Genomic DNA, 27031 nt, shown 5'->3' with positions numbered 1-27031 from the left:
GGTCCTGGAGCCCAAATTTAGGCTATTAGGTAGGAAGCTGAAAGCCAGGACCTCAAGGGTAACATGTGCTACCTGTTCCACGCGTAGGGCCAGCTAGTCAGGCAGAGATCGGGGCCTCAATGCGTGGATGAGATGGTGGTGTAGGGAGGAGGGGTTTAGATTTGTTAGGCACTGGGGAACGTTTTGGGACAAGTGGGGCCTGTACAAGAGGGATGGGCTTCACTTGAACCAGAATGGAACCAGATTGCTGGCATATAACATAAAGGTGGCAGAGCAGCTTTTAAACTGATCCCTGGGGGAAGGCTGACAGGAGCTGAGGGGCATCCGGTTCGGGACTCCTCATCCCTATGGGACGAGGATGGGGAGCTTAGAGAACAACAAGGTAAAGTCAGAATAGAAGAAATTGGGAATGGTAGCATGATGGGATGTGATAGACAGTTTGGCACAGTGAGAGGATGCGGAGACAAAGGAGCTAATAAACAGCCCATCCTGGGGCATTTCATGTACAGATGCTTTTATGAAAATGCCCAAAGTCTCCGAGCAAAAATGGGAGAACTGGAATGTCTGGTGACAAGGGAAAACATTGACATAGTGGGCATAACGGAAGCCTGGTGGAATGTGGAGAATCAGTGGGATACAGCAATCCCGGGCTATAAACTCTACAGGAGGGATAGGGAGGGGCATGTTGGAGGTGAGGTGACCGTTTATGTTAAGGAAGGGATAGAATCCAGCAAAGTAGAGATTGAGGGTGGGTCCAACTCCACCATAGAATCTTTGTGGGTTAAATTACCAGGGCTGAGGAGTGATGTAATACTGGGGGCGTACTATCGTCCTCCAGACCAGAAACCGGAAGGGGACCTTGAAATGAGGAAACAGATCAGGGAGGTGACAAGGAGGGAAAGGATTGTAATCATGGGGGACTTCAATTATCCTCATATTGACTGGGTCAATTTGTGTTCTGGTCACGATAAGGAAACCGGATTTCTTGACGTGCTAAATGACTGTGGCTTACAGCAGCTAGTCACGGAGCCCACCAGAGGACAGGTGACTCTGGATTTAATATTGTGCGTTATGCAGGACCTGGTTAGAGATGTAAACGTTACTGAGCCATTGGGGAACAGTGATCATGCTGCAATCCGTTTTGACATGCACGTTGGGGGAAGAATACCAGGCAAATCTCTAACAAAAACCCTTGACTTCCGACGGGCAGACTTCCCCCAAATGAGGAGGCTGGTTAGAAGGAGGTTGAAAGGGAGGTTAAAAAGAGTCCAATCTCTCCAGAGTGCATGGAGGCTGCTTAAAACAACAGTAATAGAGGCCCAGCAGAGGTGTATACCGCAAAGAAAGAAGGGTTCCACTAAATCCAGGAGGGTGCCCGCATGGCTAACCAGCCAAGTTAGAGAGGCTGTGAAAGGCAAGGAAGCTTTCTTCCGTAAATGGAAGTCTTTTCCTAATGAGGAGAATAAAAAGGAACAAACTGTGCCAAAAGAAATGTAAGAAGGTGATACGGAACTCCTTGCCACAGGATGTGGTGATGGCATCTGGCCTGGACGCCTTTAAAAGGGGATTGGACAAGTTTCTGGAGGAAAAATCCATTACAGGTTACAAGCCATGATGCGTATGTGCAACCTCCTGATTTTAGAAATGGGCTATGTTAGATGTAAGGGAGGGCACCAGGATGCAGGTCTCTTGTTATCTGGTGTACTCCCTGGGGCATTTGGTGTGCCGCTGTGAGATACAGGAAGCTGGACTACATGGGCCTATGGCCTGATCCAGTGAGGCTGTTCTTATATTCTTACATACATAGATGTATGCAGGTGCCATTCTAATATCCCAATTCTGTCCCTACCATCTTCCACCATGCAGTTGCACTGATGCAGCCCATGCTGCATGTAATGGTAGTGATCACATGGCCCCATGGTAAACAAAAATGTTTACTCTCTGTGTTCCACCTAGTTGCTAGTGGGTCTTCTTGGACGCAGGCCAGCTATTTGTTGGAGTTAAGTCTGGGGAGAGAATGGGGTGGGTCCAGACTGGGAAAGGTGGTGTTCATGACTGCTGCCTAGATCTACCCCCTCCTACCCTCAAACTGCCTCCCAGTTCAGCCCAGTCTCTGCCCCAAACTGCTCCCTCCACCACCTTGTCTGCATCAGCGGAGTGTCCAGGTGGTTCTGGTGCATGTAAAGAGCCTCCAGACATTTCCTTCAGCAACTCTGTACTGATTACAGAGTGTGATTAAAGGTGTGTTACAAGCAGACCTTGTACAAGCAGTTCACTAGATCTGCTGCTGTCAGTGGCCCATAGGATTGGGCCATAAGACACTTAACAGGTATTCTAGTGTATTTGTGTTGTACGTTGTTCAAAACCTCACAAATATGCAGAGTAGGGCAGGAACTGCGGTCTGGAAGCTGAGCTGTTGCATTGCCTGAAAAAGCTAAGCAGGATCAACTGTTTGGAAGGGATACCAAGAGGCTAAGAGTGACTGTGAGAAGCAGCTAGCATACCTCTATAGCAGAGTGTGGAGGAGTCATAAAAACATATAACATCTTGAGAACCAATCTGAAGCCTGGTTTGCAGCTGCCTGCGAGAGCTTGGAGGGCGTAAGTGTTGGAAGCCGGGATGATGACTGAACTATGAAGGGAAACATCTGGAGAAATGGAGGGTTTTATGAGATTTTCTCATAGAATAGTACTTGTAAAAACCTTACTGAAAAATTGTGTTTATGTTCAGCCTGCCTGTGTCAACTACCTTGAGTATATACCGCTTATGAGAGAGGTGGTATATCAATACTGTAATAAATAAACAAATTTTAGCTAAACCCAGAATTAACTGTCAATAAATAGCCCCGCCCATAACATTCCACAATCTGATCCTTGAGGTTCTACAGAATCTACCTTTGCTTATGCAAGCAAAATTGCTGGCATGGGTTCAAGGAGACCTATAGGAAATCAGATGGTCTACCAGGAGGTAAATAAAAAATATTTTTATATACCTCTCACTGGCCAGCTGATCATCTCCATTCCCCACCATAACATAAAGTGTGCACTCTGTCTGCGGCCTTATGGTGGAAGATGGGGAGGGGTAGGATTGGGTTGTTTGTATATCTTGATTTTATTGAACATATTGCAGGAATGATTGAATGGGTTCCTTTTGGGTTTTTTTAATAGCTGGAGTTGATTATGTTGGCATCAGCCGCAATCTGGATTTTGCTCCTGGGGTAAATATGCAGACTTTCCGTGTGACCATCTTGGATGATTTGGGACAACCTGTCCTTGAGGGTCCAGAAAAGTTTGAACTTGTTCTCAGGATGCCCATGAACGCAGTGCTTGGGGAACCAAGCAAAACTACTATCTTCATCAATGATACCATCACTGACTGTAAGTGCCAAAAAGGAAGTTTCTAATTCCTATTCTGTCCTTGCAGGATGTTATTTTGGTTAAAGCATTTGTTAGTAAGCATTATAACTTTTGAGTTTGATGAGTGCAAACTGTACATTGTGGGAAAAGGTGGGGTTATCGTTTCTCTGTCACCTGTTTTTGAATCTGGATTTTTTTTTCATTTTGCCTTTAATGTTGGTTTTGAGGTTTGTAGAGTAGGTTGGATCATTTGGAGGATATGATTAATAAATCCATATACAAGTAGAATGAGTCATTTGGTGTAATTGTAGATAAGTGTTTAAAATTCGCCACTCTAAACTAGGAGAAACACTATATGAATTATCATAGAATGTCTCTGTGTAAATCTGAATAATATGGGGATAACAGTGACATGTTAAAAGACTTTTTTTCTTGCTTGCTTGCTTGCTTTGACAGTACCCAGAGTTCAATTTAAGGAGCCATCGTACACAGTGAATGAAAAGGATGGGCTAGTGGCAGCTATAATTTACCGCAGTGGTGATGTTAGCCATAAATCTACAGTTCGTTGCTATACTCGTCAGGGTTCTGCCCAGGTTATGATGGATTATGAGGAGAGACCAAACACAGATGACTCTGTAGTGGTGTTCCTCCCAGGTAAGGTCTCATCTTTTTTTTTCTTTTTTTTTTTTAAAGGAATTTCCCAGTTAAGCAACTGCATTCTCAAAATGCCTCATAAAAGAATTTCTTTTGATTTTTAGTAGCAGAGTTCCTCGGAGGGTGTGGGTGTTGGTAGAAATAATTAAGATTTTTTTAAAAACTCACAAGACTGTTACAAAAGCTCTAAAATTAAGACACTTAAACTTTATGTCCATGTTTTATTAACATTTCATTAAATTATTGTTACTTAGCAGCTTCATTAACTTTATCTTCTAAAGCCCTATTAAAAGGGAAGGCAGGTTACTTTAATTGTTTATGCATACCATAAGGGAATCTCACTAAAAGGGATGTGGGCACAAAGCCAGACACTGTGTTTTAAAACATTGTTCAAGTAAACTGGGGTGACAAACCTGTTTTGTACAGAGGGCTGAAGTTAGCGTTCATGGTGCCTGCTGAGGTCTGGAAGTGACATCATTTAGCAGAAAGTGACATCATTAAGCAGATGATGGCCAGATCAATAAACACTTTTTTCTCACTTAGAAACTCATTAGCTGCAAATGACAGAAGAGAAAATGTGCAAACTTTGTTCATATTTTCAAGATATGAGAGAACCCATTTGTCAAGCAGGGAGTGCCCAATTATAATGAGGACGAGATAAATTGTTTCTGGGGGCCACGTTTGGCCTGAAGGCCTTATGTTTGACACCGCTGAAGTAGACACTAACAAAATCTTACTTTGAAACACCCGGATTTTATAATTTAAAATGTTGTTCTTACAAAGAACATAACAAGAACATAAGAACAGCCCCACTGGATCAGGCCATAGGCCCATCTAGTCCAGCTTCCTATATCTCACAGCGGCCCACCAAATGCCCCAGGGAGCACACCAGATAACAAGAGACCTCATCCTGGTGCCCTCCCCTGCATCTGGCATTCTAACATAACCCATTTCTAAAATCAGGAGGATGCGCATACACATCATGGCTTGTACCCCATAATGGATTTTTCCTCCAGAAACTTGTCCAATCCCCTTTTAAAGGCGTCTAGGCTAGACTCCAGCACCACATCCTGTGGCAAGGAGTTCCACAGACCAACCACACACTGAGTAAAGAAATATTTTCTTTTGTCTGTCCTAACCCGCCCAACACTCAATTTTAGTGGATGTCCCCTGGTTCTGGTATTATGTGAGAGTGTAAAGAGCATCTCCCTATCCACTCTGTCCATCCCCTGCATAATTTTGTATGTCTCAATCATGTCCCCCCTCAATCATGTCCCCCCTCATGTCTCTTTTCTAGGCTGAAGAGGCCCAAACGCCATAGCCTTTCCTCATAAGGAAGGTGCCCCAGCCCCGTAATCATCTTAGTCGCTCTCTTTTGCACCTTTTCCATTTCCACTATGTCTTTTTTGAGATGCGGTGACCAGAACTGGACACAATACTCCAGGTGTGGCCTTACCATCAATTTGTACAACGGCATTATAATACTAGCCGTTTTGTTCTCAATACCCTTCCTAATGATCCCAAGCATAGCTGGCCTTCTTCACTGCCGCCGCACATTGGGTCGACACTTTCATCGACCTGTCCACCACCACCCCAAGATCTCTCTCCTGATCTGTCACAGACAGCTCAGAACCCATCAGCCTATATCTAAAGTTTTGATTTTTTGCCCCAATGTGCAGGACTTTACACTTACTGACATTGAAGCGCATTGCCATTTTGCTGCCCATTCTGCCAGTCTGGAGAGATCCTTCTGGAGCTCCTCACAATCACTTCTGGTCTTCACCACTCGGAAAAGTTTGGTGTCGTCTGCAAACTTAGCCACTTCACTGCTCAACCCTGTCTCCAGGTCATTTATGAAGAGGTTGAAAAGCACCGGCCCCAGGACAGATCCTTGGGGCACACCGCTTTTCACCTCTCTCCATTGTGAAAATTGCCCATTGACACCCACTCTCTGCTTCCTGGCCTCCAACCAGTTCTCAATCCATGAGAGGACCTGTCCTCTAATTCCCTGACTGTGGACTTTTTTCAGTAGCCTTTGGTGAGGGACCGTGTCAAACGCCTTCTGAAAGTCCAGATATATAATGTCCACGGGTTCTCCCACATCCACATGCCTGTTGACCTTTTCAAAGAATTCTATAAGGTTTGTGAGGCAAGACTTACCCTTACAGAAGCCATGCTGACTCTCCCTCAGCAAGGCCTGTTCATCTATGTGTTTTGAGATCCTATCTTTGATGAGGCATTCCACCATCTTACCCGGTATGGATGTTAGGCTGACCGGCCTATAGTTTCCCGGGTCCCCCCTCTTTCCCTTTTTAAAAATAGGCGTGACATTTGCTATTCTCCAATCTTCTGACACCGTGGCCGTTTTGAGGGACAAGTTGCATACTTTAGTCAAGAGATCTGCAACTTCATTCTTCAATTCCTTAATAACCCTTGGGTGGATGCCATCAGGGTCTGGTGACTTATTGATCTTTAATTTATCAATGAGGTCTGAAACATCTTCTCTTTTAACCTCTATCTGACTTAACTCCTCGGTCAGGAGGGGCCGTTCGGGCAGCGGTATCTGCCCGAGGTCTTCTGCCATGAAGACAGATGCAAAGAACTCATTTAATTTCTCTGCCATCTCTAAGTCTCCTTTTATCTCCCCTTTCCCTCCCTCACTATCCAGAGGGCCAACCGCTTCTCTGACGGGTTTCCTGCTTCTAACATATTTGAAGAAGCTTTTATTATTCCCCTTAATGTTGCTGGCCATGCGTTCCTCATAGTCTTGCTTGGCCTCCCGTATCACCTTCTTACATTTCTTTTGCCACAGTTTATGTTCCTTTTTATTCTCCTCATTAGGGAAAGACTTCCATTTACGGAAGGAAGCTTCCTTGCGCTTCACAGCCTCTCTAACTTGGCTGGTTAGCCATGTGGGCACCCTCCTGGATTTAGTGGAACCCTTCTTTCTTTGCAGTTTACACCTCTGCTGGGCCTCTATTACTGTTGTTTTAAGCAGCCTCCATGCACTCTGGAGAGATTGGACTCTTTTTACCCTCCCTTTCAATCTCCTTCTAACCAGCCTCCTCATTTGGGGGAAGTCTGCCCGTCGGAAGTCAAGGGTTTTTGTTAGAGATTTGCCTGGTATTCTTCCCCCAACGTGCATGTCAAAACGGATCGCAGCATGATCACTGTTCCCCAATGGCTCAGTAACATTTACATCTCTAACCAGGTCCTGCATACCGCACAATATTAAATCCAGAGTCACCTGTCCTCTGGTGGGCTCCGTGACTAGCTGCTCTAAGCCACAGTCATTTAGCACGGTCGTTTAGCAAAGTCATTTAGCAAAGGCTTACAAATACTGAAGTGAAATATCCTTCCAGGCTCATTGTCATGTTTTGATCAACCAGTCAGAGCCTACAGTACCATTGGCAGTGGCAGTGGCAGTGCCAGCTTACTGGGGCCACCAAAACAAAGCCTTCATGGTGTCTCCTGCCCACACTCTGATGACACATTATGCTCTACTGGTGCCACCAATACTCAGAATTCAGCCAGTGTCCAACCTGGCCAACCCTTGGTGTCGTCCATGCCCATTAAAAGGAACAGATGTGGGCAAAAACTTCCTATTTTGCATGAGTGATTCACCACCACCCCCACCCCCTGGTCACCTATGTATTTGTCATAAGTTACAGAAAGATCGTCCAAAATTGTCCTGGGTCAGCCCTGAGCAGATTTTGTCTATATGAAAGTGCAGTGTCCCTGATTAGTAGCATATCTTTGAAACATGTTTTAAATGCACGTTTTAGTGCATCACATTTGAGGAAGCACAACAGCCCTTTCATGGAGGTTTTTTTGTTTTTAAATCATTGTTCCAGTGCTGTCTTATGTTTTGCAACTGTTCAAGTCTTATTGTTTCTTCAGTGTTTGAGCTGCTTGTTTCCATTGTTATTTTGATTGCTGTCCCCAAATCAGTCTAGGCTAGAATACTTGTTATTAATCCACTTTAATCTAGTTGACTTCCGAATTGCTCCAATATTAGTCAAGAAGATGAGTGTTTTCCTTCCACAAACAGAAGAGCAAACTTGTGATAGCAGGAGAGGGGCAAGGCTTTCGGGTTCTAGTGCACTGCTGTTGAGACTGTTGGGAATCATCATGTGATATCTTTCATTGGTTTTTAAAGTTAGTCTAAAACTTGTAACTGTTCGAAAGAGAATTTTTTTTTGCTAAATAAGAAGAGTTTATTTAATTTTAATTAATATATTTTATAAAATAATTGTCCAATCCAGATACCCACGCTGTGGTGCAGCAGGGCCTGTGTACCCTCTGCCTTATGCAGCATGGGAATTGTGGCTCCTGGAGGTCTCCTTAAGGTAAGGGGACCTTTGTACTTTCCCCAAGAATAGCCCCAGCATCCTCTATGGGGCTACTTAGATCCACACCAGCTCTATAGCTGGCACAAATCCAGGCCACTTTCTGTGCAATTGGTCTTTCTGGCTTGGGGGGAAATAGGTTATGGCAGATGCCTCTTCCTCATTCCCGCCCCCTTCTGGACCTGATCCACTCTCCCCCCTGCTTCTGGTTCCTGTTACTGTTCTTTGGTCATCCCCTCTAGTGTGCAGGCTTCCTACCTGCTTGTCTGTCTATAAGCTTCATGCTTATAACAACTAGTAAAAGCAGGACATGATCAATCCTGGCACTAGTGGTAAGAAGAAAAACAAAGTTAATGAAGTGGGATGGCACAGGGAGGTTGCAGAGATAGGGTTCCCCTGTGTCTCTGGTTTCCGTATCCATGGGGAGGCTGGAATGCATGACAGATACAGGGGGACTCCTGTGTATTATATAAATTATAAGTTTATATACTGATTTTCAACAAGAGCTTCCCTGGGCCTCCTAATACCTTATAAGGCATTAAAAATGTCACTTCCAATTTTATGAAAAAACCAGAAGTTGTGGGTTTTTTTGCTGTAAGGCTCGGTCAGAGACCAGCAGAGGCCATGGACGGTTGTGCACAACCTCTGCTGGGCTCAGAAGACCCTTTGGAGACGAGGGAAGAGTGTTCCCCTCTCGGGGGGGGGACATTCCCTGATATCCATGGTTTCACTTAACCGCAGAGGGAGGGGTTCTGAAACAAAACCACCACATATACCAGGCATGCCTGTAGTTCACAAAATGGTTTACTTAGTAAAATAAATCAGTAAATAGTTCCCTGTGCCTAGAGGGCTCACAATCTAAAAAATAATAATAATACAAAAGAGACCCAGCAATAGCCACTGAAAAAGATGCCATGCTGGGGTGAAAAAGGACAGTTGCTCTCCCCCTGCTAAATATAAAAGAACACCACTTAATATAGATATGTTTAATCTACATAGTGGAGCTATATTGCAGGTGCTCCCAAAGCTGTTCTCCATTTTTAACTTTTTATTGTTGCAGGAGAGATTGAGAAGCCTTGTGTGGTTGTCCTGGAGGATGATACCATCTATGAAGAAGAGGAAGAGTTCCGACTAGTGCTTGGAACACCAAAAAGCACATCTACATTTGGTGCCTCCATTGGGGAGCAGAAAGAATCTCTGGTGAAGATTAAAGATGAAGAAGACAGTGAGTTTATGAGCAGCTTTCAGTTGCACTTTTGATTACTCTTTCAGTTGCACAATGCTCAGATTGGGGTAATTGCTTCAAAGATGGTCCAGTCTAAAGTTTACAATTGCACTTAGAACAGAGCAATAGTTCATTTGCTCCTGTGTCCTGCATCCAGGCACAGTATTTTTTTTTTTAATTAACAGATTGATTATCTGTTCTGTTCTATCAAACCACTTCTGACCTACCTGCTCCAGTGGGACATCCGGGATCTGCTCTTGCATATGCAGTGTCTCTGGCCATTTGTGCCAGTGGACCCAAACCACACAAGAGCAGCATGTCTTTCCTGTGACTGGTTTGGGGCTTATGTTGTTAGATTGCAAGATCCACCACCATAAGCCCTGGATAGGATTGAGCTGTCAGTGACTTAACAGAAATGTTGTCTTCTGTGCTTTGCACTCAGAGTAATTGTTCCTAAGTGGAAACTCCCTTCTAAACACTCCTCCTGTTTTTGCAAGGAACTTCCATTCACGCAAGAAGAGACTAGCATGTTGCTCTGGCTAAAACCCCATGTTTTGTTTTGGCCTGTTCATCTCCTTTGGGCTATTTTGACTACCAATAAATAACATTTGCATTTGATTAAATATGAGAGGGTAACTTTCTTCAGTTCTCTTGCAGAACCAGTTATTAAGTTCTCCGAAATAAAATATAGCATTCAAGAACCTCAAGAGCCTGGGGAGATTGCAGTTGTGAAGATCCCTGTCTTACGTCTGGGGGACAGTTCCAAAGTTTCCATTGTGAGGATTCATACTAAAGATGGTTCAGCAACCTCTGGAGAAGACTATAACCCAATGTCTGAAGGTAAGACTTGAATTTTAGGGGGGGGGGGAAACATTTGCTAATTGTTCATAAAAGAATAACCACATTGTTGTTGCTGTAGAACAGGGGTGTCCAAACCCTGGCCCGCGGGCCACTTGTGGCCCACGGTGGGTCCCCATCCGGCCCCCACGGTGTCCCCCCATCTTCAATGGGCACCCGGTCCTCACCACAGCCCGTGCTGGCCCAATGCGCGAGGTCCAGCTCTGCTTTTCCCTCGCTGCTGCTGATAGCAGCAGCGAAGGAAAAATCAGCCAACTGCGCACGCAGGGCCTTTTATAGTGGGAAGGTAACGCGAGACTTGCAGGTCTTGCATTAGTTCAAGCCTTGCAAGTGTCGCGTTACTTCCCACTATCAAAGCCCTGCCTGCACACTGGGCCGGTCATTTCCTGCCTGGCAGGTTGAGGGCAGGCAGGCAGGCAGGCGGCTGGAGGACCAGGCGGGCAGGCGTCAGCACAAGCCACCTGAGCGAGTGGGCAGGGAGGGCGGCTGGGTGGGCAGGCAGCCGAGCGAATGATTGAGCAGGCAGGGGAGGGCAGCTGGATGGGCAGGCAGCTGAGCGGGTGGGCGCTTGCAGCACAAGCCACCTGAGTGAGTGGGCAGGTAGGCAGGGGGAGGGCGACTGGATGGACAGGCAGCCGAGCGAGCGAGCAGGCGGGTGGCCAACTGGCCAGCCAGCTGCAGCACAAGCCGCTGGAGGGAGGGTGGCCAGGCAGCCGAGCGGGCGAGCAGGCAGACAGCCGGGCGGCACAAGCCACGGGAGGGAGGGAGAGAGGGTGGGCAGGCAGCTGACCAGGCAAGTGGATAAGTGGCCAGGGAGCAGCAAATGCCACCTGAGCAAGAGAAGGAGGGAGGAAGAGGAGGCAGGCAAGCTGGCATGTGTGTGTGAAAGTGTGTAATAGCTGACTGGGGGATGCCCCCCCTACCTGAGTGTGAAGGTGCTTAAGAATTGGCTGAAAGATCACCCCCTTTCTGTGTGTGAAAGTGCTTAAGAACTGGTTTGAATTCATTCAGTCATATAAATTCCACCTCTAATATATTCATTTATGTAAATTATGCAAATTTTAAATGCAAATTATTTTTTTTTTCTGGCCCCTGACACAGTGTCAGAGAGACGATGCAGCCCTCCTGCCAAAATGTTTGAGCACCCCTGCTGTAGAATATGAATGCAAAACCTTGAATGCTAACACAATATTAGTCTGATAAGCCTGAGTCTAATTAGTCTGAGTGTGATTAGTCTGATTGACCTGAGTTTAATAGAATGAAATGATGGCTTGACTCAACCATTTTGAATCAGCATAATGCAGTAGACCAGTGATTCCCAAAACTTTTAGCAATGAGACCCACCTAAAAAAAAGTTTACTAGCTGCTCAAGCCTCTGCGGCTATAATAGTGACTGGGCAGCAGTGTTCCTCCCAAGTAGCAGGTTGTTTAACCATTGATGCACATAGTGTAATCTGCCTGGTCGGTTTTGCAACCTACTAAAAATTCGGCTGTGACCCACTGGTGGACCACAAACCCACAGTTTGGGAACTGCTGCAAATTTAACAAACTAGTGGAGGATTTAACAGGCTTATAAGGGAAGGAGTGCCTGGGCTCCTCTCCTCCCCTGTTAGTTTGCTAAACCCTTATGTTAGAAAGCTCCCTCAGCACTCAGAAGAGGGGCATCTCCATTCCTAGGCTGACCTGATGGGGAGAGGAGTGGCAGCACTAACTGAGGTCTGTAAAGCAGAGTTTAACAGACCTGTGGACACTGGAAATTATCTGTTATTTCCAACATCCATTGAACCTGAAGTTTGTATGATAAGATCCCAAATGTTGAAGTTTATTTTCTTTTGGTTTTAGCATTGCAGGACTGCTTTTCTGCTAGCTGACTGCCTAAGTCACATTTGACACCAAGTACTGTATAGGGAGTGGAATCTCCTGCCCTTTGGATCCCAGCCTAAGGGCCCAATCCTATCTAATTTTCCAGTGCTGGTGCTGCTGTGCCAATGGGTACGCACTGCTTCCTGTGGTGGGGAGGGAGTCACAGAGGCCTCCTGAAGGTAAGGGAAACATTTGTTCCCTTACCTCCGGGCTGCATTGCGGCTGTACCGGTACTGGAAAATTGGCTAGGATTGGGCCCTTAGTCTGCTGATAAACAAGGAAAGCAGTTCACGTTTCTACAAATTCTCTTTCAGATATTGAATTCAGAGAAGGAGAAACAAAGCACTTTGTTGAGGTTGAAGTTTTATACGATGGAGTGAGAGAAATGCGTGAAGCATTTACAGTACACTTGAAACCTGATGAGAATATGGTAGCTGAGACACAGGTAATGATTTGATAAGTGGTTCGGCAAGTTTCTCACTCAGTTTGAATTTAGGTAATGATGATTCAGAAACATCAAGGCTTAATAGGCTAGCTTGCCTCTGGATTCCTCATGTGCCATTTTTGATCACTACAGTAATTTAACAGTGGGAGATTGTGATGGAATCTTTTGCTATTTTTTAATAACAGGCATGGGAAGAGCGGTTGTGATCACTCCAGATCTAGTCAGGACCACAGTACTGATATAGAGGTGTTAAGCTTCTCCCCCCCCCCATACCATTTCCTCAGTGAAAATTTTGCCTCAAGTGTGGTCCTGTGAGGCAAAATATATAGATATCACCCATTCACTGTCCCAACTATTCAAGGTTGCAGTGAAAACTTGTCTATTTTCATTATACCTTAACTCTGTGCTCACATATTAATTGTTTTGTGTTGGGACAATTTTTATACATATCAACAACACCTGAGATCATTTGAGTGTGGGATTTCCTGCAAGCAAGCCTTTTGGAAGCTGTATCCTGTATGATTTAAAAGACAATTTTCCTCAGTGGATTTTTGTCTTCTTTAAATCTTCTTACAGGCCATGATGACTGTGTGCTTTGATTAAGACACAAGATAAAACAAAGTAACTACTGGAGTTTGTATTTCCTAAAAATGGGAGAACTGCCATTTTCTTCCTTCCTCCTGGATAAAAGATAGGTACAATTAGGACCTATCACTTGGCGACCCTAATCAACAAGAGTTTGCCTAACTCCTTCTATATGCAAAACTCTTATAAATTGTAGGCTTCGGGGGTGTGTGTGTGTGATAATTTATTTCATTTTTTCACATTTTTATACCAGCCTTCTTCCAAAGAGCACAGGGCAGTGTACATGGTTCCTTCCCTCCTTTTGTCCTTACAACAATCCTGTGAGGTAAGATAGGCTGAAAGATAGTGACTTTCCCAAGGTCGCTCAGTAAGTTGTTGAGCGGGGATTTGAACCTGGATCTTCCTGTTCTCCCAAACCACTACAGCAGTGGTTCTCAAACTGGTGGGTTGTGACCCACCAGTTAGTGTAACTCTTCCCCCGTCCCTTTAAGGGGCGGGGGAAGGGGAGAGAGTCAGCGACACGATCCCCAAAATTGCGTCGCTAAGGGGGGTGAGGGGGGGTGCTTGTGACTTACTTTACACGATGCTGGGCCGCAGGAGGTGCAGGGAGCCCTGCGCAGCCCTGCACAGCACTCCCTGACGCTTGGAACCTGCAAAAGAAGCGGGCGCAAAGCACTTCCATTTTGCAGGGCTCCCCACACCTCCTGCAGCCTGCTGCAGCCCAGCATCGTGTAAAGTAAGTCACAAGCACCCACCCTCGCCCCCCCTTAGTGAGGCGATCCTGGGGTTCGCGTTGCTGCCCTAGCCCGTCCCTTGCAAGAACTTACTAAGGGAGTAAAGCTCCCTGCACTATAGCATCCTAGCTCTCACATTACATCATGATTATACTATGCACACCCTCTTTTTGCTTTGTTTAACATCCATGAAGAGTTCTGGAGAACACTTTGTTTAGTCCTAATAAAGGACTAGGCTTCCTAGACTTTGTACAGATCAAGAGTACAAAAAAATAAGTGTAGTGATCTCATACATAATTAGCTGAAAGTTATATTTCTCTATTCAAGCCTTCAAATGTTGCATTCTGATAAAATGTGTACATAAACTTTGTGTGCTTTTGGTGTATCCTCACACCAAACTATGCGCTTCTGTCCCTTTTTCACTTGCAGATAGAACTTTTTTCTGTCTTTCCATTCAGATGAACAAAGCCATTGTGTACATTGAAGAAATGGACAGTGTGGCAGATGTGACTTTCCCAGCTGTGCCTCAGGTTGTTTCTCTTTTGTTGTACGATGACACTGCTAAAAGCAGAGGAAGGCCCCAGCCTCCAAATGGCTACCCTGTCGTGTGTGTAACGGTATGATCTGTTCTTGCCAACTCTTCTCCAAATTACAGTTGTTGATGGTCAACAGTACTAGCTGAAAAGCAAATGTTTGGGGTTATATAATTAATCACCCAAACTAGTGAGAATTTGTGAGCTAGACACAAATTTCAGCTTCAGTACCTAGAATTAGGCATCCAGTTTCCTAGTCACTAAATGCCTTTCACATTTTCAGAGTATTCTTAACCCTATGAGTTAGATTACTGTGACAAAGAGTCCCTGACTTAAAGATGTCCCAAATTAACCCATTTTTGTCCAGCCCACAGGTGTACACATCGGGTCCATGTTGCATATATGCAACGTTGAGCAGAAATGGCATGAAGACAGCCACGTTGCACTTTTGCATACGTGCAATCTGTCCACTCCAAGATTTTTGCATAGCACGGATTTCTGTGCATGAGAGAGAGAGACTGTTGTTTTGGGACAGAGAGAGATGCTGTGTTTTTGAGATGCAGAATTAGTGGGTAAAGGAGAGCCAGTATGATACTTAATAGGATTGTAATCTGTTTCTCTCCGGTTTGTACAAATGCAAATTGTAACTTGTTCTAAAATGTAAAATGCAAGTTGTAAAATGCATCTAATACAAATGCAGCCTTCCATTTAAGCCAGTCTGAGGCCCATTTTGTATGCTCTGCTACTAAAAAGCAGAGTTACTAGAGTATACATTTGCTAGAGAGTGAATTATTATCTTTGATAGCAAAATATTTTTATTTAGCAAATTTTATAAATAGCAAATAATGTTAATATTTACATTTATATTTATTGATTATAAAGTTAAATTATCTATAAATTATTTATATATAAACTTTATATTCAAGTTAAATTGTATATACTGTTTTTCAGTTGCTACAGATAGTTATTCACAATTTTGTTTACACTGAATAAATAATGTGTATACATATACACATTGCAATATAAAGAAAAAAAACCCTCTTATTCTTAGGGCCCAACTCTATCCAATTTTCCAGCTCCAGTGTAACCATAATGCAGCCCCGTGGTAAGGGAACACATGTTCCCATACCTTGAGAAGGCCCCAGTGATTGCCCCTCCAGCACAGGATGCAGCGCCCACCCCACTGGCACAACTGCACCAGCAGTGGAAAATTGGATAGGACTGGACCCTTCAGGCCCAATCCTGTCCAACTTTCCAACACCTGTGCCGCCACAGTGTGGCCCAGAGGTAAGAGAACAAATGTTCCCTTACCTCTGTGACTGCCTCCCCACCAAAGGATGCAGTGCACATCCCACTGACACCGCTGCACCGGTCCTGGAAAATTGGATAGAATTGGGCCCTTAATTGTTTAACTGAGGCAGACATAGAAATAATCAAATGGGTTTGTATGTACACTTGTCAACCTGCAGGCATGCAACCCCAAGTATTCAGACTATGACAAGACTGGATCTATCTGTGCTGCCGAAAACATCAATGACACACTGACCTTATACCGCTGGCTTGTCAGTGCTCCAAGTGGCAGTGATGGTGTTACCAGCCCCATGCGTGAAGTGGACTCCAACACATTCTTCACCAGCACCAAGTTAATTGCCTTAGACTCCATCTATTTCCAGGCTGGTTCAAGGGTCCAGTGTGCAGCTCGTGCTGTCAATGCTAACGGAGATGTCGGTTTAGAATTGCTGAGCTCAATTTACACAATAAGCAGGGAAGAAGGTATGGTGCAAAATGCTGTCTGTGATTGTCATAAAATCAGGTGGCTCGTGTCAAACATGGGTTGACTGTCTGCTCCTAACACCTTGGTCCAGGCAGAAAACTCTGGGCCCAGGAAAAGTTCATTCGATATAATTGCCATATCAGGCTTGATGTTTTAACAACCACAAAGCAGATGTAATTACAGAATAAATTATTAATTTGTGTTATAACAAAAAGATTTGATATGCTCCTGCTTGATGCACCAGTCAGTTATACTTCTGAACCAACATCTAGAGCAGCTATTTTCAACCACTGTGCTGTGGCCGCAGAAGTTAGGGGGACAGTCATATATTAGTAGACACAATGGGGATGTGAGCCCCCCACCAGCAGCATGGTGTGCCTTTTAAATGGTCCAAAAACTGATGGTGTGCCTTGACAATTTTAGTGCCTTGTCAGTGTGCCATGAGATGAAAAAGGTTGAAAATGGCTGGTCTAGAGTTATAAGATCTCCTCAGAACAAAGACTGTGTGGAAATTGGATCATTTGTAAACTGGTGGTGCAAGAATGAGTGAGAGATGTTGTAGGTTTATTGTTCCAACTGTGTCCTTCAGGCACAGCATCGAGCTGGTCAACTTTAGACACAGGCTGAAGGCCCAGGCCATTGAAGACCTGACGGCTGTTCATTGAACATACCAGAAAAAATGACAAAATATGGTGTTTTTCTGAGTGAGCCAGAAAGAGAGATCATAGCCATAGTGGTGCCACTGTGTCGATCATCCAAATCCTCATAGGCACTACCTTGCCACATGTCTTTGCCAATAATGTAATACTCCCACCATTGCACCCAGTGCACCACTAAGGCACTTGACTGAGAGCCCCAGTCCACCTGTAGCCAGCTTGTGTAATTTAAAAAGAAATTCTAAAACTCAGGTTTTAGAAGAAAATATGTCAAAATAACAGGCACACTAATTGTTGTACAGCTGAAACCTTGGAACCGACGGCTGGTTAACAATGTTGGAAAGTTCTATACCATACCTCCCCCCTCTGTGCATGTGACAGGATATGGCATACACCTATTTCCTAAAGATCCTTTTACTGTGAAAAAGGAGTGGAAGGACTGTGGAAATCAGTGACACTGCACATATTATTATTATTATTATTATTATTATTATTATTATTATTATTATTATTATTATTATTATTATTATATTTATTTTAATATTATTATATTATTATATTATTATTATTATATAATATAATATTATTATTATTATTATTAATAATAATAATAATAATAATAATAATAATAATAATAATAATATTGACAGTATTTATATACCGCTTTTCAACTAAAAGTTCACAAAGCGGTTTACAGAGAAAAATCAAATAACTAATGTCTTCCTGTCCCAAAAGGGCTCACATTCTAAAACACCAGCAGACAGCCACTAGAAATACACTGCTGGGGTGAGGTGGGCCAGATGCTGCAGCACACATAGAGGAGGGTAGAAGGAACTAGATGTTCACAAGCTAGTGCTCCATAGCATGTATAGTCTTTGGAGTTTGAAGCTAAGTGTGTATGATGGGACTGCTTATAGGAATTGAAGCAAAGGGCAGTCTCAGGTCATACGGCAGTCTTTGTGAGTGAGAATAAGATTATAAGCAATACAAAATCATTACTGTAGTTTCAGAGAGATCCTGTGGCTTCTGTGGTGTATACAATACGTGCTGTCACTCCGTAGGAAAGTGAAGGTTTTCCCTCCTTGTCTTGTTGAGTTGGGGTTGGGAAAAAGACTGCTCTGGTCTTTGCTGGTGGGAACAGGAAATGGCTTTCCCACTGCCATTCCAGGTAAACTGAGACAGTGCTCCATCGAGTCAGCCCGCACAGTCAAATCAGGAATATTTAGTGTAAATCAGAAGATCACCTGTGTTCTTCCAAGGGCTCAACTATCTTGAATCTATTTTCATTAGCAGAAACTTTCACCTGGAAAAACACCATATTTTGTCATCTTTTCTGGTATGTTCAATGGACAGCCATCAGGTCTTCAATGGCTGGAATTAGTTGCATGTTTTTTTCATCCATCCCTCACATTTATTCTTTTCCACATAGGTCTGTGCCAACCACGCATTCCAGGAGCAGTAGGAGCAGAGCCTTTCTCAGCCAAAATCCGTTACACGGGTCCTGATGATCCCGACTATCCCAACTTGATCAAATTAACAATTACAATGCCCCATATGGATGGTAGGTACTGAGTGTGTGACTTAAATTGGATAGGGCAGTGCTGCATTGATCCTGATCCACTGCCTGGTAGTGGCTCCCTAGAATTTCAGTCCACAGCCTTTCTCAGCCATACCTAAAGACACCAGAGGTTGGACCCTCTGACCCTCTGTGTATGCAAAGTAAGTGCTGTACCACTGAGCTACAGCCCCTCATCTTTTCTCTCAGCCCTGCTCTCACAGTATGAATTGTTGGAGGACTGCTGGCACTGCTGACAATACCAATATCACTCAAAAAGCATTATATGAGTGCGAGCTGCTAGTATTATTACACAACACTGATTGTGTACTTCTGATTTCAGGAATGTTGCCAGTGATCTCAACTAGACCTTTATCCAACTTTGAACTCACTCTCAGTCCTGATGGCACTCGTGTAGGCAACCACAAGTGCTCCAACCTCTTGGATTATAATGAGATCCAGACCAAATATGGATTCATCACAGATAACACTAAGAACCCAGAAGTGATTGGAGAAACCTCACCATACCAGTATAGCAGCACTGTACGATCTGCCAAGTCCTTGCGCTTCTACCGTAACCTCAACCTTGAAGCCTGCTTGTGGGAGTTTAACAGCTACTATAACATGTCGGAACTTCTGACTGACTGCAGTGGCTCCATTGGCACCGATGGTCAGGTATGTTCCATGGATGAAAATCAAATATAATCAAATGGGAAGCACTATGCATGTTATCCTCTGCAAGGCTGCACGCAGTGCAGTGCAGTTTGGATGCCAATAGACAATTGATGAGTGGCAGCCTGAGGGTGTGTAGCTACATTAATTACTTGACAGTAGGATTTGGGAAGGTTGAAGGGGAAGTTTGTTTCTTTCTGCTCTTTTGCCTTCCACTGGCTTGCTCGTCATACATTTTCTGTACCATCAGTGTTTCTTTTCATAGAGAATTGCACAAGTTAGGAAACAAAACAAAAGAGAAAAAAGTAAAGTATCTTTGGGAAAGATTGGTGAATGAGTAGGCATTAGCATCGCATAATATTATTTTGTGTTATTTACAATATAAATGTATTTATTTCTACCCAATAAAATAAAAACTGAGCCTGACTCAAAGGCTCTGGATCCAGTGGTGCACCACTTCACCGGTCCTGCCTCCCTCCCTCCCCTCCCCCGGCACGCCTACCCCCGGCCTCTCCCCGCCTCCCTGTCACACCTTCCCCCGCCTGCCTCCCCTCTCCCCAGAATACCTCCTCCCCCCCACCCCAGCTTTCCTCTCCACTGCTCAGTGGTCCATGTGACCACCGGGTGGGGGAGGCTGGGCGCCCACCTGGTGCTAGCTCAGAGCTGGCCAGGTGAGCATGGGTGCTCACCTGCCATTAGGACAGTGCACGCTGGCGGTAAGCATTTTCTTTTACCCTCTCTCCAGTTTTTTCTAACCCCCATTCCCACTCCTGAATTTTTACTATAAGTTTTTAGGAGCTTGAGCAATCCCTTCTATTATTATTATTATTATTATTATTATTATTATTATTATTATTATTATTATTATTATTAACAACAGTATTTATATACCGCTTTTCAACGAAAAGTTCACAAAGCGGTTTACAGAGAAAATCAAACAAACAACTAACGGCTCCCTGTCCCAAAAGGGCTCACAATCTAAAAAGATGCAAAAGAACACCAGCAGACAGCCACTAGAACAGCCACTGCTGGGGTGAGGAGGGCCAGTTACTCTCCCCCTGCTAAAAAGAGGACACCCACTTGAAAAAGTGCCTCTTACCCAATTAGCAGGGGTAATTGCTCCATTTCTCTTCTCCTATATCCCCCCCCCTTTTTTAAGGACTGCCACCCTCGCTCAAGAGCCCCCAACACAGTGTAGGTCCTGGAACTTTACAGGGTCCTGAATGCTCACAGGCAATTTGGAAATTGTTTTTTAAGTCCCCAGAGGAGGAACAATTGTTTTGTTAACTTCATTTGTTTGCAGACCTGTGTAAACGGTCTATATTAGGAGCTAGTTATTGTTTGGATTCTACACAGAGTTGTTTAGTATCTGGTCTATATCTGAACTCCAGTGTAAGTTGTAATAGGTTGTGAAAGCAATTGAAGGGAAAAGGTTTGTGCAACATCTTTAACTCCCAGAAACCATCTGCATTGTTATGTTTGGAAAGGCACATTTGTGGAACAAGAGCTTAGTCATTACTCATTCACTTCCAGAAAGTTGGACTGAAATGCACTGGAGGTCACCAATGAATGTGAGATTGTTAGTATCAACTTAATCCTCTAATAGAGACTTTGGTGTAAACCCAGATTACCACACACTTTGGGATGCCTGTCAAGTCAATTCTAGGGTGTTTTTTGTTCTTGGCCAGGTTTATGCCTATGAAGCATCAAAGCGGATTTCTCATGACAGCTAGTAAAGTTTGTTCAGGAGCCAACTTGTACCAAAAAAAATAACAAAACACAAAACCCCAATCTCAGAACATCAGTCAAATTGAAAGTAACTCAAAGGAATGAGGATGAGCTTTAATACCATTCTCAGAATGGTGGTGAGATTAACTCCTCCAGACCCACTTTAAACATGGAGTCACCAGAAGCCACTGTCTTTTGCAGGTCTTGAATCTGGTACAGTCCTATGTGACTCTGCGAGTGCCCCTCTTTGTCTCCTATGTCTTCCATTCACCTGCTGCTGTTGGGGGCTGGCAGCACTTTGACCTGCAGTCTGAACTGAGGCTCACCTTTGTGTATGATACTGCCATCCTGTGGAAAGACGGCATAGGCAGCCCCCCAGAAGCAGAACTTCAAGGTGAGCTCTTCCTATTTTGTTTTAATTGCCCTATAACTTGCTAAGTTCTTCAATTTGCAAAAAGTAAATACATAGTCAGTTTATGGAATGCAGAAGATTTGTTCCTCAGTAGCCCTGATGTCTCTGTGCTCGGGCACAGCAGGCCACTGAATACATTACTGAGGGACAACAGACAGGAGGACATAGCTACAGGGAGGGCATGTTGCACGTGCCACAGTGCGCCATGTAAGCGACTCCTCCCACTCACCACCTGAGTCATTCCAGGGGGCAGCAGCAATGTACAGGTATTCGCTGGTCTCCTGGGCATTGCCATCACTGCCCAGAATGGGAGGGGCCACTTACACTGTGCATTGTGGCCCTGCAGTACTTAGCGCGCCACTGCCCCCATAGCTATGCCACTGCTACTGCCTTTATGCCCTTCTTTACAAAGGCATCTGGTTAACCACTGTGGCAGGCACGATAGTGGACTAGGCAGGTGGATCTTTGGTCTGACTTAGACTGGACTCCTAACCACACTTTCCTGAGAGTAAGCCCTATTGAACAAAATAGGACATACTTCGGAGTAGACCTGGTTAGGATTGTGCCCTTAGCTGGGCTTATCTTTCATTATATAGAAACATAGGAAGTTGTCTTATCAGATCATTGGGCCATCTAGTTCATGATTTCTACTCTGATAGCTATAGAATTCCAGGGTTTAAGCCCAGGTCTTTCCCAACCCTAACTGGGATGCCAGGGACTATGAGGCTTGTGTCCTACCACTGGGCCCCGCTATATATTCTTCAACCATTATGCAGACCATGTGACTAAAGAAAAAATTGTACACACACCCACAAAGGTAGAGTCAGTAGTTGGCTCCATTTAGAAAATAAAATTGAGGGCAGCTGCAATATATAGATGAATGTCACTTAGCAACATTCCAGCCAGTGACAGCCTGCATATGTGATGGCCGCCACTGCTCCCTATTCACCCCCCCCAAGTGTCCGATGCTGACGGAAGCTGTGCTCCCCTCGCCTCCAGAGACTTTCTGAGTCTCGCAGAGGCAGCATGTGTTCCTGTGCGTCAGAAAAGCCTCCGGCTTCCCTTGCCTTTTGGAGGCTTTGCATAACGTCACGCTTCTCTTGAGAGTGGGGCTTCCAGTCTGCATCCCTGTTGTTAAGCAACACATGACTGTGCTTTGAATCAGAAAACCCATCTATGAATGTTATAATGTCTGAGAACAGGCTCACTTGTGCAAGCTTCAAGCTGATGTAGGACTGAGCAGTTTAAATGCCATATAGAAGCTGGGATGTAGAAGTTTGTATTTTAATATGCTACCAATAGTAAAACTTTTCAACATTTTCTGCATAATAATGACAATGGTTTTTTGCATCTAGGTTCCCTATACTTAACCAGCATGCAGATCAATGATGAGGGACGGCTTGTGGTTTATTTTAGGACTGAGATTCGATTCAGGGGGCAGTTTGTAATGTCCCACCCCGGTAAGACCTTTTTTTTTTTTCACTTTTTAGGAGTATAGACTTTTCTCTGCTGCAAAATTTTTGTTCGTCTAATCAGATGAAAAATAATTATTGTTCAGAAGTAATCAGAAGCTTCACTCAAGCTTCCACAACTTCCCTATGGCGCCATCATCTGGCAAGCAGGATGAGACCCAGCCTGCCTTCCAAATGTGAAGCTGGAGAAGCGAATGGAGAATATCCCAATATGTTTTGGCAAACCCCAAACCTTCCCCTGCCCAAAGTTTGGGGAGGAGACAGGAAATTGTTTCACTGCTGCATTGTCAAGTTGCTCCTTCACCTTGCAGGGCCAAACAAACAGGCCCTGCACTGCTCTGGAGCGGGAGGCATGCTTGGCTTGGGCATTCTAGAATGCCAGCAGCCACAGTGCCTGTTGCCGCCCCTTCTTGCTCTGAATTTGGAACAGGAGGTGGGGGGGGGGCGTAATGCTTGGCCACTTCTCAGTCATAATGCTCTAGAGCAGGGGCCAGGACTTACTTGGTGGATCGCAAGCCAATTCAGGTGGATCACCATTCATTTCAATGGGTATTTTATTTTTAATATATTAGTCTTGATGCTACCATGGTATATGACTGCACTTGAGGAAATATTACAGATGTACTTTTAAAAGGCTACTATATATATGCTTTTAACACTCTTAGTCAGTGGGACTTACTCTGGGGTAAAAGTGGATAGGGTTGCAGCCTTTGGAATGTTCGGGGAATTTTTTTTAACATATCAGCAACTGCTTGGGAGTCTTAGGAGGGTTCTTTATTTTAAATAAATTTTCAAACTGATACTTATTGTAAACTTTTAATTCGATCGATTTGATTTTGTTGTATGAGCAGTGTTAAAAATTTTCCTGTTTGATGCCACTACAGGCCATGACATCACTTCCAGGTTAATGATATCACTTCCGGTGGGTCCCAGTAGGTTATCATTCTAAAAGTGGGTCCCAGTGCTAAAAGGTTTGAGAACCACTGCTCTAAAGAACACCTTGACTGAGCAATGGCCAGTGGATCACTCTCTTTTGACTCCCTTTACTGCTCAAGAGCAGGAAAGGAAAGCATATGAGAGGGAGGCCCTTGGTAGCTGGCCACCGTTTTGGCTTGGGACAAAGGCCAGACTAAAAGGGCTGACCACTGGTTGCACTGTGTGCAGGTAGCACCTGTTCCTTCCATCATGAAATGTTCTCTGTGCTTTGTCAGGTACTTCTCTATCATCAATGGTGATGTCTGCTGATCACCCTGGCCTAACATTCACCCTGAGTCTTTCCCAAAGTGAACCAACTTTCCACCAGCCTATGCAGCAATGGAAATTTGTCTCAGATTTTGCTGTGAGTGTCTAGATGCAATTCTGTACTAGTTTTCCATGCTTCAAATGGTTTTTGATGGTTGTTCTCATGACTCTGTGGCAAGCTTGAACTGAAAAATTGTACGTTGCCTTGGAACAACACAGCAGTTTGAAAGTGTTTGTCAGGACCACCCAGTGACTTTGTTGCTGATCATGTCTTTGAACACTCATCCCTATTCCAGCACAGTATTGTTGAAATATGCTGACCCTGTGAAAGTTATCCCCAATTCACACATCACCGTAGGAACTAACAATCCAATCCTATGCATGTCTACTCAGAAGTAAGTCCTATTAGAGTCAATGGGGCTTACTCCCAGGAAAGTGTGGATAGGATTGGGCTGTAAGTCTTCTGTGGCCTGTGTTATCACCTCATGAGAAATTCATTTTCTGGGTTTCCGGGTTCACCAAGTCTAAAGAGTAACCCGACGTTACGCCCTAAACTCTGTAGAGCATTATCAAGGAAATAAAGAAAGATACAACTAAGCTAACACCAGATACAATTAAGATACAGCTAAGCTAACACTCTACAGAGTTTAGGGCGTAACGTTGGGTTACTATCTAGACTTGGTGAATGTGGCCTTGAAATCCAGACAATGAATTTCTTATTAGGTCACAGATCTCTGTTTGATGAGTAAATCCACCACAAGGTGATTTCACTAGTCAGCCTATTTAAAATGTATCGATGAATAATTTAAGAAAAAGGATTTATATCCTTATATTTGTATGTTTCCTTATATTTGTATTTTAGTGTTTTTTGTTATTTTTATCCATTGATTGTTCGCTGCCTTGAGTACCCTTTGGGGGAGACAGACAGACATAGAAAAATGAGGATTAATCATTTAATTTTTACTAGATGAATTAATTCAGTTTATCTTTAGAGTTCTGTACATGAAATGGACAACCATTTCTTTGTCCTGGCACACCTAACTAAACTGACAGTGTCCTGGTTTCTTAAACTAGTGTTTCCTAAATGCATTCAAAATTGGATATTAAACTAGAATCAAACTTTCATTTGACACTCTGACAAGCCCATGCTTCTGGTTAAGAAGGAGAAGAGTCAGATAGACACAAATTAAAAGTGTAAAGAGAAGCATTTTTATTCTTAAGACTCTGTGTGCCCCTTTTCTTGTTGTTGCTGCTGTTTGTTTAACAAAGCACTCCTCCCAAAAACAATTCACATTCTGATTTTGTGTCTAGGTACGTGACTATTCTGGTACCTACACGGTGAAACTTATCCCCTGTACTGCCGCACCCAGCCAAGAATATACTCAGCCTGTCATCTGTAGCCCACGGGAGCCAATCACCTTTGATCTAGATATCAGGTTCCAGCAGGTAAAACATCTCAGCATTTTAATGCTCTCACTTTGTAAATGTACTTTGAGTATATTTATTTGGCACATCATATATGCTTCCCTGGGAGTAGAATTGAACTTAATTGTGTACTTGTGCCAGACATAAGCACCAGAATTCAAAGTAATTTCACATGTGACATTGTTCCAGTTTTGAATCAGCTGACCACAAATATTTAGAAATCCAGTCAACTTAAAAAAAAAACAACAAAAAACTTTATAGGGTAATTTAAACTTCTAGATTGATTATTTTAAGGTTGTGTCAAGTTGTAGTGCTGAACTTGGAATGAAACTAGATGTTGCACCTGAGTCAAGGTTGCTGCAGAAAACCCATGCCCTAGGATGTATTCTCCCTCCTCTCTTTATGACATTTAGGCAGATTTATGTTGTGACTTCATGTTGCCCCCTCTTTTGCGGTATATTTTTGCATGGAAGGGTGGAAGAAATACATATGTAAATGGGGGGCGAGGGAGGGAGAGAAAGCAAGGCTGTCATTTTTGGCATCCGCTCCATGTTGAGCATAATACCCAGTTCCACCAATGATATGGGAAGAGTAGCACTTTAAGGAACAGGTAAAGATAACTACAAGAGGGTTGCATTACAGGCATTGATTTGGACTGTACCATCTGTGCTGATCTTTCTGGTCCCTGGTTTACTATTTTCACCAGCTGCAGGAATTGGCTTGGTGCCTTTGCACCTTCCAAGTGTTGACCCCTTAAGCGGACTTAGCTGAGAGGGATCTGCTTAGTAATAACAGAATAATACTGAACCTAATGAAGGAGAAAAATCAGATGACTTTTCCAGATGGCTGATTGTATAAATTTGCCCTCCATATCAATGCAACTTTTCAAGATTCAAACGTGTTGCTTCCTGTGAATGGTTTGATGGGCTCATCCTACTTCCAGATTCTGTCCTCATCCAAGAGATTATTTTGTTAGATGTTGGAATCAAAAGTTCACTGTACGATGTGTTGAATTATTTGATGGGACAGTTACTGAAACTTGCAGCTCTTGAAACATTTATTTGTACTGTCAGGCTGCATCTTATACAAGGCTTACATTCCAGAGTCAGAATGTAAAGTCAAAATTGTGTATTGTGAAAATTCCCTTGAAGCCCTTCCTTGAAATCCCCTTTCTATCAGGGAACCTTTTTTCATTTATTCTGCTAAATAAACTGCTTTAGGAACTTTGTTTCTTTAAAAACAGTATGTAAGTCTTCTTAACAATAGTAATAATGGCTTAAATACTGGTTTTGCATGGAGCACAGCTGCATTAGAAACACCTTCTGCTTGCAGAAGGAGCATTGTATTCATGCAAGGAATCGTCTTGTAAGCAGAAGGGATCCTTTGGTACTCCTTCCACAGTAAGAGGAGCTTCTGACAGTGGGGCTGTGCTCCATGTGAACTTGGGTTAGGACCCAGAAATAATAATAATTTAAAAGAGCTTTCATTTTGAA

At 43.8% G+C, this 27031-nt stretch overlaps 1 protein-coding gene across 1 annotated transcript in view; it reads left to right on the top strand.

Moving 5' to 3' along the window:
* Positions 1–27031, top strand: part of FREM3 (FRAS1 related extracellular matrix 3) — a 105585-nt gene that overhangs the window by 66972 nt on the left and 11582 nt on the right. The window contains exons 8-20 of the mRNA XM_066632886.1: positions 3168–3377; positions 3813–4010; positions 9420–9584; positions 10242–10424; positions 12620–12750; positions 14528–14686; positions 16072–16375; positions 18462–18593; positions 18931–19262; positions 21189–21381; positions 22755–22859; positions 24083–24210; positions 25425–25559. Coding sequence (XP_066488983.1) covers positions 3168–3377; positions 3813–4010; positions 9420–9584; positions 10242–10424; positions 12620–12750; positions 14528–14686; positions 16072–16375; positions 18462–18593; positions 18931–19262; positions 21189–21381; positions 22755–22859; positions 24083–24210; positions 25425–25559 — 2375 coding nt within the window. The remainder of the gene's footprint in view (positions 1–3167; positions 3378–3812; positions 4011–9419; positions 9585–10241; positions 10425–12619; positions 12751–14527; positions 14687–16071; positions 16376–18461; positions 18594–18930; positions 19263–21188; positions 21382–22754; positions 22860–24082; positions 24211–25424; positions 25560–27031) is intronic.

Source organism: Tiliqua scincoides, chromosome 6, assembly GCF_035046505.1.
Source record: "Tiliqua scincoides isolate rTilSci1 chromosome 6, rTilSci1.hap2, whole genome shotgun sequence".
Taxonomy (NCBI): Eukaryota; Metazoa; Chordata; class Lepidosauria; order Squamata; family Scincidae; genus Tiliqua; species Tiliqua scincoides.
This window is presented reverse-complemented; position numbering and strand designations above follow the sequence as displayed.